At 36.4% G+C, this 22,391-nt stretch overlaps 1 protein-coding gene across 1 annotated transcript; it reads right to left on the bottom strand.

The window, feature by feature from the left end:
- Nucleotides 1-251: 251 nt before the first annotated feature.
- Nucleotides 252-12,767, bottom strand: AARD (alanine and arginine rich domain containing protein). Its single transcript, XM_051971011.1, has 2 exons — nt 11,752-12,767; nt 252-992 (listed from the first exon to the last, which is right to left on the bottom strand). Exons 1-2 carry the CDS (start codon nt 12,004-12,006, stop codon nt 849-851), a joined length of 399 nt encoding a protein of 132 aa, XP_051826971.1. The 5' UTR covers nt 12,007-12,767; the 3' UTR covers nt 252-848.
- Between the last annotated feature and the right edge of the window lie 9,624 nt (nt 12,768-22,391).

Here is a 22,391-nt window from a genome sequence, read left to right as displayed (position 1 = left end):
GCTAACTTAACCTAGTTGTGGTGACCCCCAAAGAAGGAAAGAAGAGAGGACTAGAGGAAAAAGAAGGAAGGAAGGAAGAAAAAAAGGAAGGAAGGAAGAAAGGAAGGAAAGAAAGAAAGATAGGAAAAGGACAGAAGGGAGAGAGAGAGAGAGGAAGGAAAAGGAAGGAAGGGAGGAAAGAAAAGGAAAGAAAGGAGAGAGGAAGGAAAAGGAAGGAAGGAAGAAAAAGATAAATAAATGAGTCAGATCTATTTTACATGACCATAAAACACTATTTTTATTATCAATCAGTGTATAAGTTACAAATATTCTAAGTGAGCTAATGGTTTTTGTTTATTGATGTGTGTATGGTTTTTAATAGGCAGGAGTGTTTAAGTTTATAGACTTCTGATTTTTCAACTTTTAAAACTATTTAATCCTTTTTAATCAAAGAGAAAAGTTCTATAATAATAGAAATTAATGCAGTGTTCTAAAAGATGTATTTTAAATGTTTTCATTCAACAAGAGGAAATATTTTGACTCTCCAATATGTGAAGTGATGAAGTAAAAGATGAATGAAACCAGTAGGGGATACTTGGGGGGAGGGGGGAGAGAAGTCAAACAACCCATATATGGCCCATATTCTTTTCTTTTTTATTTCCCATGAAACCTTTCAAAATGTATACAGACATTTCCCCCCATTAACTATTGATTTTCTTTTTCCTTTCATTTCCCCATGATACCTAGTTGAATTCTTCTACAGAATTTACCTCAGAAGCTTGTGCATTTTGTTCATGATATTTGTGTCAGATTTGTTTGTGGAAAACATATTTTCTTTTTGGACTTTATGTCTCCCAACATATACTTTATTATTCTGGGCTTACAGTGCTCTTTCCAAGGGTTGGACATTCAGAAGCCATGAACAATTCATTTTCAATCTTCAATCGCTGCATTTCCAAGTTTAAATCCACAAAAGTTCTGGCAAGTTGCCGGTTCTGAAAGCGCATCTCCAACTAGGAGGGGGAAAATACACAAGGGGGATTTTATTAGCTGAAGATAACCATCAAGAAGAATGACTGTACAAGATGAATAGGGAACTTGTGGGGAAGAAAAATTAGATGGGCAGTAAATTCGCTGTTCCCTTTACTCTTTAGTTATGCCTCTCTTACTGGCTATAAAGCAGACTTTCTACATCAGCAAAGAATGGTGCAGTAGAAAGAACATTTAGATTTGCAGTCAGAGGATTTGTGTTCAAACTCAGCTCTGTCATTTACTATCTGTGTAACCATGGGCAAGTCATTAAATATCTCTCCTTCTCTCTTTCCCTCTCCCTCCCCCCCCCCATCTCTTTTACTATTTCTCTCTTGTTTTTGTCTTTCTCTGTTTCTTTGCCTCTCTCACACTCATTCTTTTTCTTTTTTTCTCCTTCCCTGCTCCCCATCCTTCTAAAACCTCTTTCTAAGCTTCTACTCCCCATTTATAAAACGAGGAGTTTAAATTAAATGACTGAGTTCTCTTTCAACTGATTTTATGACGCATGTTCCACATAAATGACTTCCAAAATGATAATGAAATTAAGGCAAAAGTAACTAATGAGCAAAATTGTTAGTAATGAGTTTTTATGCATGGAAAACCATTTTCATACAATGCCATGTGTTCAAATATGAATTTATCCATTCTTATAAGGCAAGGAGATACATATCTGAAGGTTACCTGAACATTCAAATTCTACAAAGATACATAGTAGATATAAGAAGGACACATCCTATTACTAACAACAGTCATTAGTTTTTTCATCTGTAAAATGAAGATCTATAATAGCACTTATTTCCTAATATTGTTAGGATCAAATAAAATAATGTTTGTAAAATGTCTCATAAACTTTAAGGCACTATATAAATGCTAGCTATCATCACCACTACCACCCTCACCATCATCATCACATTGTTGTTGTTGTTGTTGCAATGCTATTGGAAGCTACTCATGAAACCAAGAGATAAATGTGTTTAAAAATATTTGTAGTGATTAGGAATAGCGTCAACTAGCTAGCCATTACTATCATCATCATCATCATCATCATTTTCATTATCATCATCATCCAAGAAATAATGTAAAAGGCATTGTCATAAATACAGAATATAGGAAGAGGCCCACTCATTTAGAAGAAGCTATGATTAACAGATGTTGATACATGCCAGTGAATTTTTTAAAACTTCAAGGAAGGACTCCTGATCACTAGCTAGGCAGATATTCTCTGAAGGACTCAGGAAAGGTTATGTACAAAAATCTCATAGAATGAGATAGTCTAAATGGGTTCCTGTTTGCACAAAGAAGTCTGTACCCATAGTAGATTAATGTGGGTCCAGGGAAGTTTCAAAATACTTGTCACTTTGAGCTTCTGGAAATGTAAGTGGTTTCTACTCTTCAGTGAAAACACTTAATTCTACCTGAAAGTAATGGTTTTCAAACTTTTTGGTCTCAGAACCCTTTTACACTCTTAAAAATTATGAAGCACCCCAAAGAGCTTTTGTTTATGTAAATCACATATATCAATATTTGCCATATTAGAAATTAAAACTGGCAAAATTTTAAAATATTTATGTATTAATTCATTTTAAATAACAATAATAAACTGATTACATGTTAAAATAAATAACATATTTTATGAAAAATAGTTCTATTTCCCCCAAAAAAAAACTGTAGTGAGAAGAGTGATACTGTTTTACATATTTCTGCAAATCTCTTCAATGTCTAGCTTAATATAAGACAGCTGGATTCTCATATCTGCTTCTGCATTCCATCTGTTGTTTTGGTTGAAGTATATGAAGAAAATCTGCTGTTAATACAGATATGTAGTGGGAAAGAAGAGTATTTAAATAAATAAATAATGTGCAAACTTTATTATAAAAATAATTTTGACCTTATGAACCCTCTGACAGGGTCTTGGGGACAGTCAGGGGTCCTTGTGCAACACTTTGAGATCTAGAAGACTATAGATATCTGAACTCACACACATATGCATACAAACACAGGAGGAGGAACCCTACAACTAGGTATTACAGTGGACACAGTGGAAAGCACTAAGCCTAGAGTCAAGTATACTCAAAATTCAACTTCATACAATAGCTGTGAGTCATTTAATCTCTGCTTCAGTTTCACAATTGCAAAATTAGGATAATAAAAGAACCTGCTGCTATATTAGAATAATCTCTGTTTATGTGAGTAAAATTGGGATAATAATAGCACTACCTGCCTGGGTTATGCTAAGAATCAAGAAATAACACACATATAAAGCATTTTGCATACCTTAAAATTTTGGGCTAAGAATTATTGCTAACTCAGATCTCATCCCTGGCACACAACTAGTAAGTGTCTAAACTGGATTTGAATTCAGTTTTTCCTGATTCCAGATTTAGCACTCTATTCACTGTGCCACCTAGTTATCCTAGTCCTATTATGTTATGAGTTCAAATGTTGGAGTTCTTGTTCTTCTCAAAACACAGCCGGTTTAGCTTAGAGCCCTCCGGATGTCTCCAAATCCAAAGGTTCTGTCCTTCAGCCTCTGCCTCTGCTTTCTTCAGCCTCCGACCAACACAGAGATGGAATGAATCTCTTGTCTCCTTCACTTGGGGCTCGGCTAGCTTTCTGGTGAGTCTTTCAGACCAGCTTGGTCTCAGTGCGGGGCGTGCAGGAGCCCAGCCACCAACTACAGTGGTGTGAGATGAAGATGAATCTGGTTGTCCACTGAACTCTCTACTCGTAGCTTTATCCTCTGAAAACTCTTCTTCTGCCACCAGCCAGCCAAATGGAAAATATTCTGCCTTGCCTCAGAAAGAGGGCTTCTGGTGTAATTCCGCTGAAATCCGTCAAAGTGCTCTCTGCACCAGAGTCACTCCTCTCGAGTCCAGCTGAACTCTCCTCTGCGACCAGCCAGCCAAGAGGAAAAAATGTATTCTCGAATAGCTCTCTCTCCTTATATGCAAATCTTCTGAGAGAATGGGATTATGGGTTTTCTCCCACAGTGCTCTCTGGCCCAAAGAGCTTTAAGGGAGGTGTGAACTCCCTTGAAGTTAGAAAGTTTACTTTGTGAAGCTGGCATACTTGTGAACTCCAATGAGTAAAGGTGTGAACACAAGCCTTGTCTTAATTAGTTCTATTTAGTACCTTGTTTCAGGTTCTGGCCAAAATCTTGTAAGATTAGATCAACTCTAATTAGTTAGCAGTTAGTAAGGATTCCAACACTATTACACTCCTATTTAATCTAATCCAGTAAATATTTATGAAGCACTATTTACACAGCATTACCTTGGATTCTGTGTGCCCCAAAGTGCAGATACTTGTTTTATCATACAGCTTGTCATAAGATATGGTATTACCTTAATATATATGAAGCAACTATAAAAAGTGATAAATTCAACGATCTTAGAAAAACATGGAAAGACTTTCACAAAATAACAAAAAGCAAAATGAACAGAATCAAGAGAAAATTTTATACAGTAACAGCAAGATTGTTTTAAAAATGACTTTGAGTGAATAAGTAATTCCAACTATGATAAATACTCAAATTAACTATTAAGCACAGATGAAGAAAGATGTTATTTGCCTGCAGAGAAAGAACTGATAAATAAAAGTATGTGCAGAATAATTTTATTACATGTACCTTTTGGTGTTCAATGGTGACTATCTCTGTAGAGTGGGGAAAGGGGAAGAAAAAAAATTTACATAACTTTATAGGTATCCTTTCTACATTGTGAGGAAGTAGGAATGAGGTTCCTCCCTGATCTAGGAAATCTGAATAAAAAAAAATTGGACCCCCTCTTTGTATCAGAGAAGAAGTCTATTTTTTTAATTTTTAAAAAAATTTTAATAGCCTTTTATTTACAGGTTATATGTATGGGTAACTTTACAGCATTGACAATTGCCAAATCTCTTGTTCCAATTTTTCCCCTCCTTCCCCCCATCCCCTCCCACAGATGGCAGGATGACCAGTAGATGTTAAATATATTAAAATATAAATTAGATACACAATAAGCATACATGACCAAACCGTTATTTTGCTGTACAAAAAGAATCAGACTCTGAAATATTATACAATTAGCCTGCGAAGGAAATCAAAAATGCAAGTGTGCAAAAATATAGGGATTGGAAATTCAACGTAATGGTTCTTAGTCATCTCCCAGAGTTCTTTCGCTGGGTGTAGCTGGTTCAGTTCATTACTGCTCCATTGGAACTGATTTGGTTCATCTCATTACTGAGGATGGTCAGGTCCATCAGAATTGATCATCATATAGTATTGTTGTTGAAGTATATAATGATCTCCTGCTCTCCTCGTTTCACTCAACATCAGTTCATGTAAGTCTCTCCAGGCCTTTCTGAAATCCTCCTGTTGGTCTTTTCTTACTGAACAATAGTATTCCATAATATTCATACACCACAATTTATTCAGCCATTCTCCAATTGATGGGCATCTACTCAGTTTTCATTTTCTGGCTACTATAAAGAGGCCTGCCATAAACATTCATGCATATACAGGTCCCTTTCCCTTCTTTATGATCTCTTTGGGATATAAGCCCAGTAGTAACACTGTTGGATCAAAGGGTATGCACAGATTGATAACTTTTTGAGCATAGTTCCAAATTGCTCTCCAGAATGGCTGGATGTGTTCACAATTCCATCAACAATGTATCAGTGTCCCTGTTTTCCCACATCCCCTCCCACATTCCACATTATCTTTCCCTGTCATTCTAGCCAATCTGACAGGTGTGTAGTGGTAGAGAAGAAGTCTAAATAATTATGGTATTTAAAAATAAAGTATATTGATATCATACAATGCTATTCATATATTTTATGATTTCTAGGTTTCTGAACTTTTGCTGTGTTGTCTCCTAGCCTTCATATGTTTTCTATGGCTTCCTTCTAAATTCCCATTTAATTTCTTATATCAACCAATGCTTTAGGTTTCAAATAATGGCACCTGCATTCCAAGGTTATTTAGAACAAAACTTCTTAAACTGTGGGTCACACCCCATACAGGGTCAAGTACCTAAATATGGGGATCTCAAAAAATTGGGAAACTATTCCCAAAAGGTATCAAATATTCCTCAAAGATTTAATTTTGGGGGGCAGCTACTTGGTGCAGTGGCTAGAGCACCAGTCGTGAAGTCAGAAGGGCCCTCAATTCAAATCTGGATTCAGAGACTTAATACTTCTTAGCTGTGTGACATTGGGCATGTCATTTAACCCCAATTGCCTCAGCAAAAAAATAATAATAATAATAATTCTTTATGAAAAAATAATTAGGCACATCCATCTAAATAGTAAATTTGCTTTTCTCTTTAATAAATGGTAAAATTACATGCATACCAAAGAATTGCTTTAAAATAAATTTCATGATTTCTTCATGATTTATTATTAGTAAATGTTTGATTTGTATATGTAATATATATATAGAGAGAGAGAGAGATAATATCTATATATAAGATATGTGTACATATATAGATATATCTATATATATTAAAAATAACCAGGGTTGCATAAAAATTTCTCAGGCAAAAAGGGGTCATGACTGGAAAAAGTTTAAGAAGTACTAATTGAGAATATCAAATGAGATAATATTTGTAAAGTGTTTTGCAAACCTTAAAGTCCTAAATAAATCATATTATTATAAATAATTATGTTGAAAAATCACCCATGTACATATTTTATCAATAAAAAGCTATAATAATATAATTAAAAGAAAATAAAAGAAGGATGTGAATAGAAGTAAGATTAGAAGGCAAATAATTTAAGGATGGAGGACAAGATATAGTTGAACTGATGAACTATGGAATCAAGACTATGAAGAGACAATGGCAAAGTCATCAGAGGAGATGTGATTGATTGTGAGAACAAAGCATAGAAGTTACTGAAGGTCACAGTAGAAACAAAGAGTGGGTTTATGAGGAGGGAAGTACAAAGAAAGATAGAAGACTAGGTAATTATAATAAGAAAAAAAACTTCATAGTTTAAGAAGATAGAAATAGCATCAATATAGATAATGGTGAGACATACCTATGACAACTTTTATGAGTGAAGACATAGTCCATGAGGTGAGGAGAGTGAGGTAGCTAGGTGTCATTTTGGATAAAGTGCTGGGTTTTAAGTCAGGATAACCTGAGTTCAAATTCGTCCCCAGACAGTTACTAGCTATGTGACCATGGATTCAATGTTGGAAGGAAGTTCAGATGACCTCTAGTCCAACTCCCTAAGAAGAAACTAAAGCTCAGAGACACTAAATGATGTGTTCAAGGTCATACAAATAGACAGAACGAATATTTGAATCCTGGCTCTCTGATTTCCCATGCAGCAATCTTTCCATTGCACCATTTGCCTTCCCTATTGCACAAAAATAGAAAGTCTAAAAAGTGGGGTTTTTTTAATTGATTGAAGAAATTACTTCTGAAGTTTGCAATACCATGTAATTTAATGGAGGAAAGCATCATTTTGCTGAGAGAATTCCCCATTATCATTCAATACACATTTATTTAATTTTTGTCTTTATAAATCTACTTCCAGCACTTAGTAAATACAAAGCACCTTAGTAGGTAAAAAGCATAAAGTTCTAGAAAGTAAAGACATGAAAACAAAAATGAAGTAGTTCATGACCTGAAAGAATATGTTTTCTATCTGGGAAGACAAGATACCTAAATATATAAAGAATGTCTACAAAGTAATGGGGAGAGAGGGAGAAAGAGAGACACTACCAGCGGAGTATTCAGAGGTTTCGGCATTTCTGTTTGAGCTTCAACAAGAAGGCACTAGAAACTGTGCACTCTAATTTAGCTGAAAATGTAAATCTAAAATACCTGATCTACTTATTCAGTATTTTATCTGCACTACAGAATTTCTGAAAAGGGGAATGGATGCTGCCATTCTGCAGATTGGGGAAAGAGCCCTATATAGGGAAGATTCTGAGAAGATGGCAGAGTAGGTTAGAAAATTCTAAACTATCCAGATTCCCCCGGCAAACAAGACAAAATTGCATCTCAGAGTAAATTAGAGCAGTAAAAATAAAAGAGAGCAGAACAGTAGTCCTCCTGGAACAATCAGAGAAAATCCTAAGAAAGATACTAGGATGGAGATTTGGCCCCCGTGAAGTGTAAACACCTCCAGATTAGTTCTGAAACAGCAAGCAATGGGCCCTGGGATTGGCTGGGTTGGGAAGTAGATTCAGCTCCAGCCACAGGAATTTTTTATTCTCCAAGTAGGGTGGGGATTTTGATGTCTGAGCCAGGAAACCTCTGCTGATAAGGAATGTCAGACCCAGTTCTGCTGCAGAGATAAACCCTGGGCAAGACGAAACTACAGCATGCTCAGTGAGAGCAAAAGCTATGAGGCAGGGACATTGCTAGCTGCAGGCACTTACAGAAGGATGGGATTCTTAGTTTTAGATTCTAGATAGAAAAAGAGAAGTGATGTTACTATGGGAATAGGGAACATTAGGATTCATCTTCAGAAGAGGATGCTTCTCCTATCCCCAAAGAATAATATTAAATGGTCACCTGCCCAAAAAGAATTCATAGAACTCAAAAAAGCCCTTAAAATCAAATGATTTTTTAAAAAACCCCTAAAATAACAACAATCCAAGAAAAACAAGATTATGAAAAGAAAGCCAAACAACTAGAAAAGGAGATCCAGAATTTTAGAAAAAAAATGACTCTTTGAAAATTAGAATTGGACAAGGGGAAGTCAACAAAGTTATAAGAGACCAATAATTAGACAAAATATAAAGAATGAAAAAATAGAAAAAAATGTGAGACATCTCATAAAAAAAAAAAAAAAAAAACCCTAACATATCTGGAGAACAGATCAAGAAGAGAACACATAAGAATAATTGGACTACCTGAAAGCTACAATAAATAAAAGAGATCTTAATAGAATAATACAAGAAATAATTAAAGAAAATTGTTCTAATAAGTTAGAGCCCGAGGAGAAAATAGAAATAGAAAAAAAATCCACCAATTAGAGATCCTACAAAGAAAGCCTAAAGGATCATCATAGCCAAATTTCAAAACAAGCAACAACAATAATAACAAAACAATTCAAATACAGCAAAGCTAATTAGAATCACAAAAGACTTAGCACTGGTTACATTAAAAGACTGCAGGTCTTAAAACACTATATATAATGAAGAGCAAAAATACTAGGGTCGCTGCTGAAAAATCTTATATCCAGCAAAATTAAGTATAATCCCAATTTTTTTTTTTTAAAAAAAAGGATATCCAATGCCAGGCTTTCAGGATTCTGTTGCAAAAAAAAAAAAAAAAATTAATAGAAAATCTGTCATAAGATCCAGGAGAAATATCAGGTAAACATCACAGACTAATTTCAAGGAACTCAATATAGGAAAAACGGTTTGTTTTATATGTAGAAATGTAAATCCTATATGTCTAAGATTATAATTAATAACTGGGTAGAAAGATTGGAATAGAACTGAGTATGATTTAAATTTAAAAAGCAAAATTATGTAGGAAAAGATTTTGAAAAGAGTATATATTTTATATGAATGAGGTGCAAGTGCAAGAACTGACAGAGTATTTAGATGGAGAAAGAGAGCTAGTAGTTCTGGAATCCTACTCATATAGAGGATGAATTAAAGAGGGAACAATACATACACACACACACACCCATATGGATATAAAACTCCTCTAAATTTATAAAGAAATAAGAGGAAGAGGGAATGGGATAAGGGGAAAGGGTATAGATGGGTGGGTAGATTAACAGGAATGGGATAAAGAGGGAAGGAAAGAGAAGGGAGAGAACAAGAGAGAGATCTTTAGTGTGGGGGTAAGTTAAGCAATAACAGGGCAAAGTAGAGGGTAGAAGTAAAATAGAAGAATCAACAGGAATAGGAAATAAGGAATACATATAAACATAATAACAATGATCAGGAGTAGAATTTATTAGGAAAAAAGCCAGGGGTAGTAATCATTGATATCACACAAAAATAAAAGCTAAAATAGAGTTAAGCAAAAGAAGAGGTGAAAAAAAGATAAACTACAGTATATATCAGCCATATAAATCAAACATTGTTTTACACCATTTAAAATAACTAGACTGTATAAGAATGGAATGTTGCTGTAGAAATGATGAGTTGGTAGATTTAGAAAAATATGGAAAGACTTGGACTTATGAAGGATGATGTTTTCCACTTTCAGAGAAAGAGGACAAAGTTGCATAGTACTTCCTTATGTAGATGTAAATGAATGTATATGTGTATATAAGTGCATGATTATATCTATCTATATGTATGTATATGTGTATATATATATACATACACACATATATCATAGCTTGTGCATATGTGTGTGTATATATGTATCCTAGCTTTGGCAGGAGTAAGGGAGAAGAAAATAAAGTTAAAAATACACAACAGAGAGCAAGAAAAAACCTACTAGCAAAGATAGACAGTTCTGAACAAAATGTGTGGTATTAAATAAGTTTTCTTGAAATGGGAACTTATTGTCTCATATTTTGAATTTTTTCTAATGTTCCCCTGTTCACGTGGCAATGCTTTTTTTTTCTTTTTCTATTTTGTATTTAAGTTTTAAGTAAATTATTTTTAAAAGAAATTTTAAAATAGCCCTATGTAGTTAAATTATTTCCAATTTTCCAAAATATTATTCTATAAGAAAAGAACAAGGATGAGCATAGTTCAAGCTTTTTAGTGTGCAGATGGACAGTCACAATCATCACTAGTCAGCCAGTCCCCAATTTGTTCATAGAAACATAGATCTAGAGCTGAAAAGAACTCTAAAAGTCATTTAGTCCCCAGAGAAAACTGGGGATCAGGGAAGGTGTGACTTGTACAAGTTCACCCAGGTAATATGAATAGATATCATTGAAATGCCACAGGTAGTACAGAAGCATATCTGACATTTAATCTGGATCTTTCAAATGGAACTAATCCTTCCTGAAAGTAAAATCAAAAGACAAAATCAAACACACTTGATGGACTAAGAATCAGAAGGCCTTAGTTCAGATCCTGGTTCTGCCCTATTTGTACTTGGGGAAACCTTAGGCAAGGCAAAACTTCTTTGGTAGCCTCCTTGTCCTAAGGGGTGGATTCAATAACCTCTTCACTCCCTTTCAGCTCTAAATCTATGATATTATATAATATATGACTGGAGAATTTGCAGTCTGTTGGAAGTATAACCAAGTTAGCCAGGGAGTACTTGTGAATGTTTCTACCATTTTTCCCCGCCGAGGTTGAAAAGATGGAAGAGTAAGGATGATTGAAAGTTGTTTGGGATGTTAACCTCTAGATTGGAAGATGACATAAGACTGTGGATAAAGGTAGGCCACTCCTCCACCATCCCCAGTCCCCTTACACATCCTGTTCTTCCCAGAATTGCTCTCTTGTCTGTCTCTCTGCCTCTGTCTCTGTGTGTCTCTATCTATCTCTCTCGTTTTTCTCTCTCTTGTCTCTCTGCCTCTCTGTGTCTTGGATCTGCTAGGTCTATGTCGGTCTCTCTTAGTCTTTCTCTCTCTGAGTCTGTCTCGGTCTCTCTGTCTTTCTCTGTGTATCTCTGTCTCTGTTTCTGTCTCTGCGTGTGCGTGTCCTAAGTCCTTCCTACCAGAGGTTAAAACATTTGGAGCCAAATGTCCAAATAAAATAAAGCAAAAATTAGGAGAAAATGAAAGAGGCAAAATCAGAGAGGTAGAAGAAAGAGGAAGAAAGTAAGGAAAACCAGAAGAAAAGTGTCTAGCCCAGCGCATCTTGGCAGGGCTCACCAATTCTGCTCGTAGCCAAGAGATGGCTCCTTCTATGTGAGCCCTACGAAGCTCCTCCCGCACGGCAGTGGCCCGGCTCCTAAAGCTTTCCCAGGGCTGCTGCGGCTGCTCCTGTTGCTGCTTCCTAGGCTCCGGTGGTAGCAACGGGACGTCCCGGGGTGAGATGCTACTACCGAAAGCATTCCGAAGCCTCCTCTGTACGTCTTCCAGCACCAAGCTGGACGCCGCGTCTTCCCCGTGCGCTTCCGCACTCATTCCTCCTAGTTGATCCCCCAAAAAGAAGCCGGGAAGGGGATGGCAAAGCTGTCCCCCTCCAATGCCCCGACCTCCCTTTGATTGACTCCGGAGGGCAGTGCTCCTTTCTCTGGCAGCAAAGGAAAGGTCCTTATTAGCCTAAGTGGAGGAGGAGTAAAGGGGGGGAGGAGGGGGAGAAATTCAGTCCCACCTCCAACTCCCCATCTCTTGGTATTTCGACGTCCTAGTCTAGCAGTTAGGTAGAGGTCAGGTGGGGGGAGGGAACTCTCTGTAAGTGTCACTCTGGAAAATTATATGCCCCTTGCAAATAGAGGAAGCTTTTGTTTCCTCCCAATTTAGAAAATCTTTGCCATCTCCTCCTTCTGTTTCCCCGCTCTTTCATGGCAGAGAAAGGAGATGTGGGAAATTTGAGAAAAGGGTTCAGTTGGATAACCTCTGCTTGCTCCATTTGGAGTGCAAGGGTAAATCATTCTGTTTAGCAAAAAAAAAAAAAAAAAAAAAAAAAAACCTGTACCGCATAAACATGGAAAACTGAATAACCCTTACTCTTCTGGATAATTTGTTGCGAAGTTTGGGATAGAAAGAACTTATTTTCAAAGTAGCAGCCCTAGCTGACTTCTTCATTTGCAAGCTGAGTCAGTTTACTATCTTCCTTCTACCTTTAACTGTGTATGTTCCACCATAACTTTATCTTTGGCTTCTCTTTTCTTCTGCCGTTTTATTCCTGCCACCCCACCCCACTCCCTTTTAAATCTCATCCTTACAGATTTAGCCTTCTCCCTATAATTTCCTATAACTACCTGACATCCTACTGGGCTTCAAATTCAACATGTACAAAACTAAGGGAGATACCCATCAGTGGGGGAATGGCTGGGCAAAATATAGTATATAAATATAATGAATACTATTGTGCCCTAAGAAATTAACAAAAGGATGAAGTCAGAGAAACCTATGAAGATTTGTGCAAACTGATACAACATAAAGTGAGCAGAACTAGATCAGTTTAGACAACATTGTACTGACAGTTTTGAAAGATTTAAAACTTTTATCAGCTCAATAACCAACCACAATCCAAAGAATTAAAGATGAAACATGGTACCTACTTTCTGAAAGACATCAGTCTGTACCCAGGGTACAGACTTTATCTTTCTGGAAGGAAAGATAAAAGACAAAGAATAGGGACTTTGGTTATATCAAAAAAATATTATATTTGATTTTTAAAATTTCAAAAAGTCTAAAAGGGAAATACTGTCATTAGAATCAAAGAATTCAATTTTATACTCTTTCTTTTTTTACTAAGTGTAACATTAGGACTCAGTCTGCTCAACTGCAAAATGAGGGAAGGTGTTGAACTAGATGACATCTAAATCTGTGACCAATGATCTCTGGGATCTATGTCTTTCTCTACTCTTTCCCATGCCTCCAACCCAATGCACGCTATTTCTAAATTATTTACTGACTTATCATCTTTTCTAATCAATTTTATGGATTGTCAGCAACAGTATGCTACTTTTCAAAGCACCACAAGTGCCAAGATAATAGTTTATCATAAGGTCCCTCTGAGCAGCATAGAAGTCAAAGAAATGCAGCTACATCAATTAACAGTGTTAGATTTGGAGCTGGGAAGACGAGTTCTAATCCTACTTCAGCAATCTCCTAGCAGTATGATCTTTGGCAAGTCAGTTAACCTCTCTCAACTTCAGTTTTCCCATCTTTAAAATGGAGATAATATTGTCTGCATCATTGTCATGTGAAGATTAGTGAAAAAACGTGTGAAGAGATTTGTAAATCTTAAAGTACTATGTGCTTTATTATTGCTATAGCTATTATAGTAAATGGGCAGCTAGGTGGCAGAGTAGATAGAGTGCTGGGTTTGGAATCAGGAAAACTCTCTATTTATGAGTTCAAATCCAGCCTTGATACTTACTAGCTGTGTGACCCTGGGCAAGTCACCTAATTCTTGTTTGCCTTACTTTATCTATAAAATGACCTGGAGAAGAAAATGGCAAATCATTCTGGTATCTTGACTAAGAAAACCTCAAAAATAGAGCTATAAAAAATCTGAAACTCAATAGTAGCTACAATGAATGTGCCCTAAAGTTTCTACACTGTTACCACTTTGGCTGGTATCTCTTTTACCATCTATATAGGTAGAAATTGTTTCACTATCTCTTAATTTGTATCTAGGTATTAGATTTAAATGTGCTCAGCTTTCTCCATACCCCAAAAGTGATTACCTCCCTGAAGCATAAATGCAAACTGTGACAATAAAGATTTTTCATTTTTAACATCTACAACACATGAAGAGTAATCTCTAGACATTATCTTTGGTTTTTCTGTGCCTGACCCCTGTCACTCTTATAGCATCTCAGAATATATAGTAGACACAGCTTATTTCTCCCTTAAAGTGACAATATCTCACATAAACAATAAATAACAATTTATTACAATTGCTCAGGATATAAGAATATAGTATCTTGTAATGACCACGTATTTAAAATCAGCCGGAGTCAGGAATTCAGCTTAAGGGAAAAATCTTCAATCTTTATTGAAGTGAAGAGGTGAAAAAAGATTGCGATAGCAATATGAGCAAGAAGGATTGTGATAGCAATATGGGCAAGAAAGATTGCGATAGCAATATGGGCAGCTGCGATAGAAAGCCAACTAGCAGAGGGGAATCTGAGCTGAAAAGCCGTCACAATAGCAATGGCAATGCAAGCAGTCTTTCCTTCCCCTTCCTTTTCCACTCCCCTGCCTTCACCCACCAAAATCGTCATTTCCTATACAACACATCAGGACTTGCACAAAGAGTGGGCCGGGGCCATTCTTTCTCCAAGCTTATATATTAATAGAGTATGGTCCAATTACTACTTAGCCTCATGTGCTTGGGACCTCAGTGCATCAACTTGAGCCTCAGCCCATTACGGCATCTGTCTAGTAACTAGCCAAGACTTTATAACCATATTTCTGTGGACATGATGATATTCAAGGCTGATAATGTTTCCTACTTTAAGAGTTTGCCATCAGAGCAATTTGGAACTATGCCCAAAGGGCTATCAAACTGCATAACCTTTGATCCAGCAGTGTCTCTACTGAGACTGTATCTCAAAGAGGTCATAAAAAATAGAAAAGTCCCACATTGCAAAAGTATTTGTAGCAAACCTTTTTGTAGTGGTGGGGAATTGGAAACTGAATTGATGCCCATCAGTTGGGGAATAGCTGAATAAGTTATAGTATATGAATGCAATGGAATATTAAATGATCAACAGGATGATGTCAAAAAGACCTAGAGAGACTTACTTGAACCGATTCTGGGTGAAGTGAGTAGAACCAAAAGAACATTGTATACAACAACAAGAATATGGGATAATCAACTATGATGGACTTGGCTTTTTCAACATTTTTTCAACAATCAACAATGAGTTGATTCAGATTAATTCCAGTAGACTTGTGATGGCGAAAGCAATCTGCATCCAGAAAAGTACCATGGGGACTGAATATAGATCACAAAATAGTATTTTCACTTTTGTTGTTGTTACTGTTACTGTTTACCTGCTTGGTTTTTTTTCCTCATTTTTTCCCTTTTTGATCTGTGTGTGTGTGTGTGTGTGTGTGTGTGTGTGTGTGCAATATGACAAATGTGAAAATATGCTTTTCAAAATACATTATTTTTTTTGAATTTTGAAAAATAGAAAGCTATTATTTTATTTTTATTATTTTATTATTTATATTTTTAAAAAAGTTTTGCCATTATAGAATCTCTGATTTAGAACAGAAAGCTGAAGTGTTCTACTCTAACTTGCTCCTGAAGAAGCATTCACTTTATAATATACTGAAAAAGTCCTTATCCTGTCTTCATCTGAAGACCCCTGGGTAGGAACAATTCAGGCTTATAAGGTAAGCCATTCCACTTTGGAACAGCTCTTATTATCAGAATTACTTTCTTTTCATTAAGTCTAAATTTGCCTCCCTGAAAACTTTCACGCAATGATGTATCCTCTAAGAATTTCTGGTTCCTTTGGTAGCTTCTGGGACAGGTTAAACAAATCTAGGATTTTTCTCATCCTTAAGCTTTTCCAATCTTGAAGACAGCTACTGTCACCTGTAAGTCTTCTATTCATGAAGCTAAATCCCCCCTGTTTCTTCAGTCAATTCTCCTATGACAAGATCCCAAGGTCCTTTTCAAACTTGACTGGCCTCCTCTTGACACTCTCCAGTTTATCAATATCTCTCCAAAAAATGATTAAGAACTGAGCAAGGTATTCTAAATGTAGTCTGATCAAAACAAAGTACAGAAAAACTTTATTTCTTTCCTAGTCTTAGTTTTAGACACTGAAGCTCTTAACATAATATAACATTGCATTGGTTTTGGGGAGAAGCATTATCACATTGTTGATTCATGATAACCTCAGACTCTACTAAAACTCCTGGATCTTTTCCAGATGAATTGCAAAGCCAAATATAACAGATAGATAGGGAGTTAGATAAATGGATAGATGGAGAGATAGATAGCTAGATAGATAGATGCATGGATGGATGGATGGATGGACGGATGGATGATAGATAAGCGTCTTGAAGGCAGAGACTGTTTATTGCTCTCTGGAAAGGGTGGAGGGTAGACTTCCTTTCAGAATATCCAGATAAAGCATTTTATTGTTTCCTACCAGGCTGCAGGAATTACTCATACCTCTGGCATTTTCAGTTTCTTTTTATATTTCATATTCTCTCATTAAAATGGGTAGAATACCTTTTTTTTTTTTTTTTGGATCCCCAGTTCTTAGTTCAGTACCTGCACACATAATAGGAACTTAATAAATGTTCACTGACTTACAGTCATGAAAAGGTAGGTTCAGTGGTATGCTGGTAAATGTTTAACAATTGTCTCAGGGTTGGGGGTGAGGGTAGAATGACTCCTCTTCTTAGCTCCCAATGGATGACATCAAGTGTCCTCTTAATACCCTCCTCTTAAGACAAATGCCTTTCCTTGAAGATCTCTATTATTATCAGGAGGTAATTCAAGGCATTTTCTTCAGGTGTGGTCAAATCTATCTAGACACAGCTTTTCTTTTCATAATAGGGAAAGGATGGCCTCCAGAATTTTTTCCCTGTCTTTAAGGAGACACAAGTGATTTTTGCATAAAATAGCACTGAGGATTTATTACCAGCCAGCAGGCATTCATCTTCAAGGTTCAATTACACTCATTGCCCTGATAGAACTGATTATAGATTTAGGGACACAGTGCTGAGGACCTTACTTCATAGACTATTCCCCTTTTCCATTGCTTCTAATTACACAGCGGCAGAAGCCCAAAGACCTCCATCTTCAACAGTGTCACAGAGTGGGACAAAGCCAAAGTTTGAATATGATACCTGCAACTCTTAATTTCCTTTGTTCTTTAGATACCCAGGAGCACTGCCCTCCACCTAAAAAAGTACTCTCCACTTTTTCAAAAGCTGACAAAGCAATCCAATATATCCCCAATTATCTGTCAGGTCCCACAGAATATCTCTATGGCAACTAGGTGCAAATTTAAAATCAACCCAGTGTATTATTATAGATCAGGCAGCTAGGTGGTGGTTAGAGGGCTAACTGTGGAGTTTGTAAGACCTGAAAATCTAGCTTCAGACATTTACTAGCTGTATAGCCCTGGTGAAGTCATTTCATTTCACTTTCCTTATCTGTGAATATAATACCTTCTAGGATTATTGTGAGGATCAAATGAGATAACATGCATAAAGGGCTTTGCAAACCTTAAAATACTATTAAAAACTGGCCATTAGTATTCCCTTGGGGACAGTGTTTCTTGTGGGGAAGAAGGTACATTGTTCATTCTGTCATTTATCCTGTATATAGCTTGCTTTCTACACTCTATCTCCTTTGTCAATTCACTATCTCATTCTCTACAATCGCTCTTCCAAACCTTTTCATCCTTCAAATCTCTCATGGTTCTCCTCCCCATTCTCTCATATGGGAAACTTGCCTCATATTTATAGAAAAATTGAGACTATTTATTGTGAACTCATCTTCTTCACGTATCCTCCTTTCCTATCACTGAGGCACCTTCTGCCATTTAATCCCTGTTTCACATAATGTTGTGGCCTTAATTCTTTACCAAAGCTAACTCCTCTACTTGTATAAGTGATCCCATTCCATCCTGTCTTCTCCAACATATTGTCTCTTGTCATTCCCATTCTCCCACTTATTTTCAATCTCTCTCCCTTTCAGCTGACTTGTTTCCCACTGCCACATTCTCATATCTTTCCTGAGCTAAAAACAAACAAAAAACTTCACTTGATCTTTTCATTCCTGCTAACAATGGTCCTATATCTCTTCTGCTCTTTGTTGCTAAATTCCTTAAAAAGTCATCTATCAAGGGTGCTTTCACTTACTCTTCCTTTTAGAGGACTACTTTAATGGGTGTATGTTTTGCATTCTGGATTGGTTCATGGAAAGTTTATAGACTTTTATGCCTTTCACCCTTCAGCACCTGCATAAACCCTAAGTGCACTAAGTCTTTTAGGATTTGGTCCAGTACTCCTTTTTTCTTTCTCTTTGTCTTTCTTTCTTTCTTATAGAGGGCTGAAACTCCAAAAAGGTATGCTTGAATCAGAGCACTTGAGGCTAATTACCTATTCCATGTGAGACAATGACTTTATTAGCATATGTTTGATTAAATGGCTCTTCTTACTATTGGTGCTTACTGAATGTTTAGTGTTAAGATAAGGGGGAGGGACAGAGGTCAGAGTCACTTTGTAGCAGGACAAGAAGGAAAAAGCTGTGACTTTGGACTCCAGGAAGACAGGATACATTTTTGACAAGTCTTGATAGTTTGTCTGTCTCCTTCACTTCTCCCCTTAAAGACCAAGGACTTTAATTTATCTTGACTCTAGCTGACCCCGAGACCCTCCAAGGAACTGGCTGGTACTTCATATTTTCTTCCCCTGACACCTGGGGAAAGTCATTCAACCTACCCCAAATAATTTCTTAGCAATATCTAGAAAGGGGCATGTGGAATCATTGACTGTGGCTATTGCATGAACCTGTCTCTCAGAAGGGGAGGAGCAATGATTTGATCCATGTACATTTCTTATCCTTACTTATTCTATTATAAGCTTCTTGAGGGAAAGGATTTTTTTTTTTATCTTTGTGCCACTTTTTATCCCAGTCTTATACGTAATAATCAATAAGTATTGGATCAATTGAATTAAATTAAAATATGAAGTATTACTTTAGTCAAAGTCAAGACAAACTAAGCCTGAAATCCCATAAGTTGCTACTCTATTATACATCATATATGATCTCTAGTCAAAATCAAATCAAGACAGATTAAGGTGTTGAGGGTATGCCAATTTTTAGAAATCCCCATAGCATTACTTTAAATAGAAAGGATAATGAAAATTGAAAAATGGGGTGTTGATCAGGCGTGTTCTTTAATCAACTTTTTGAGCTACAAGATAGCAAGTCCTTGGGACTTCTGCTTCTATCTTCTTTTTAGACCTATGGGCCAATCTACTTGGTTTGTTAAAATCATCAAAGTAATTTAAGGAAGCACCATCATAACAAAAGTGCCAAGAGTGTATTTTCCTCATAAATCTTGAGCTTACTTTCCCACAAATACATACTCTTTGTTTTTTCCCACCTAATAGTATTTTTTACACATGTAAAGATAGTTTTCAACATTTATTTTTTATAAGATTTTGATTTCCAAAAAATATTTTTCTCCATCCCTCTCCAATTCCCTTCCCAAAAATGGCAATAATATAATATATAATATAAAATATAGATTTACAATTATAATAACCACATTTCCACATAAATCACTCTGTGAAAGAAAAATTATAACAAAAAAGGAAAAACCATGAGAAAGAAAAAAAAAAAAAACAAAAAAAGTGAAAATATAACATGCTTTGAGCTGCATTCAGACCCTATAGTGTCCAGGCTAGTCTCTGGAGGGTCTCGGGATCAGAGTCAGGATCAAAGTCCTTGGTCTTTTTTTTTTTTTTTTTTTAATAATAATTATATTGACAGAATCCATGCCAGGGTAATTTTTTTTACAACATTATCCCTTGCACTTGTCTCTGTTCCGATTTTTCCCCTCCCTCCCTCCACCCCCTCCCCTAGATGGCAAGCAGTCCTATATATGCTGGATATGTTGCAGTATATCCTAGATACAATATATGTTTGCAGAACCGAACAGTTCTCTTGTTGCACAGGGAGAATTGGATTCAGAAGGTATAAATAACCTGGGAAGAAAAACAAAAATGCAGATAGTTCACATTCGTTTCCCAGTGTTCTTTCTTTGGGTGTAGCTGCTTCTGTCCGTCATTTATCAATTGAAACTCAGTTAGGTTTCTTTGTCAAAGAAATCCACTTCCATCAAAATATGTCCTCATACAATATCGTTGTCGAAGTGTATAATGATCTCCTGGTTCTGCTCATTTCACTTAGCATCAGTTCATATAAGTCTTGCCAGTCCTCTCTGTATTCATCCTGCTGGTCATTTCTTACAGAACAATACTATTCCATAACATTCATATACCACAATTTACCCAACCATTCTCCAATTGATGGGCATCCATTCATTTTCCAGTTTCTAGCCACTACAAACAGGGCTGCTACAAACATTTTGGCACATATAGGTCACTTTCCCTTCTTTAGTATCTCTTTGGGATATAAGCCCAATAGAAACACTGCTGGATCAAAGGATATGCACAATTTGATAACCTTTTGGGCATAATTCCAGATTGCTCTCCAGAATGGTTGGATTCATTCACAACTCCACCAACAATGCATTAGTGTCCCAGTTTTGCTGCATCCCCTCCAACATTCATCATTATTTTTTCCTGTCATCTTAGCCAATCTGACAGGTGTGTAGTGGTATCTCAGAGTTGTCTTAATTTGCATTTCTCTGATCAATAATGATTTGGAACACTCTTTCATATGAGTGGTAATAGTTTCAATTTCATCCTCTGAAAATTGTCTGTTCATATCCTTTGACCATTTATCAATTGAAGAATGGCTTGATTTCTTATAAATTTGAGTCAGTTCTCTATATATTTTGAAAGTCCTTGGTCTTTAGGAGGAGAAGTGAAGGAGACAGGCAAGCTACCACATGGCTCGCCAAAGATGAATGCTGGACTCTGGAGTCTGGAGCCTGAAGTCCTCTCTTCTCAGCATGCTGTGACAAACAGAATCTTACCCTTCTCCCTCAGCCCTCCAATCTTTGCTTCTCATCACATCACATTCAGCAGGCATCAATCATGAGGAGAGTCATCACATCACCATATGTTTATAGAACCATTATCACTCATTGAGTAGGTAATTAGCCTTAAGTGCTCTGCTGTCTTAGATTCAAGTATACTTTTCAGAGTTCCAGCCCTCTTCAAGATTCCACAGTTCTTTCTCCAAAAGTAGATAGTACCTTACATCATAAGTCTTTTGGAATTATCTTAGATCATTGTATTGCTGAGAAGAGCTAAATCTATTAAAGTAGATCACTATACAATGTTGGAGTTACTGTGTACAATGTTTTCCTGGTTCAGCATCAGTTTGTGTACCTCAATCAAGGTTTTTCTGAAATCTACCTGCTCATTATTTCTCGTAGAGGAGAAGCATTCCATTACATTCATATATCACAATTTGTTCTGCTATTTACCAATTAATGGATATATCCTCAGTTTCTACCTCCTTGTCACCACAAAAAAAGTTGCTGTAGACATTTTTCCACATCACACACTCTTTCAATTGGAAGAGTAATAGGGATAATGAGTGGGCCATACAAATATGGGAGTACCCATAAAAAGGCATATACATGCAAGATGTACAAGAAGCTAGGACATATGAATATAAAGAAGAAACTCATACCTCCCATTCTATATCTGGTCTCTGATGGGCCATCTCCCTGCCAGAGATCACGTCTTAGCTTTTTCCTCCTACCTGTCATGTCTTTGCTGCTCTTTGCTAGAAGTTGCAGTTCTATTCTATCTGTTTTCCAACTAACTCCATAGACTCTTGATATTCCACCCATTATCAAATGAAAATGGTGTGTTTAAGAAGGAAAGTTCATAGCACTGTGAACCAGCTCTTTCAAACACTTCCACCCTCCACTCTCATACAGGGAAGGGCTACAACTATTTTTAGCTTCATCAAGGTGCTTATATTCTCTGACTGAAAGACTGTTTTAAGCCACATGTTGCTCTTTCCACTACTTACTGCTTTTACCTTAAAAGACAGAGCTATAGCTAAGTCAATTCTTTTGCTTGTGGCTCTAAAGTAGTTCAACTTACATAGGATTTTCATAGATGGAGCAGATTCCTAGAATATTTATGAGTACAATCACAATTTATTTCTTAATTCTTATCATTCTCTACCATCCCCCATGTCT

Source organism: Antechinus flavipes, chromosome 1, assembly GCF_016432865.1.
Source record: "Antechinus flavipes isolate AdamAnt ecotype Samford, QLD, Australia chromosome 1, AdamAnt_v2, whole genome shotgun sequence".
Taxonomy (NCBI): Eukaryota; Metazoa; Chordata; class Mammalia; order Dasyuromorphia; family Dasyuridae; genus Antechinus; species Antechinus flavipes.
The sequence above is the reverse complement of the archived record's forward strand: the minus strand, read 5'-3'. Positions and strand labels throughout refer to the sequence as shown.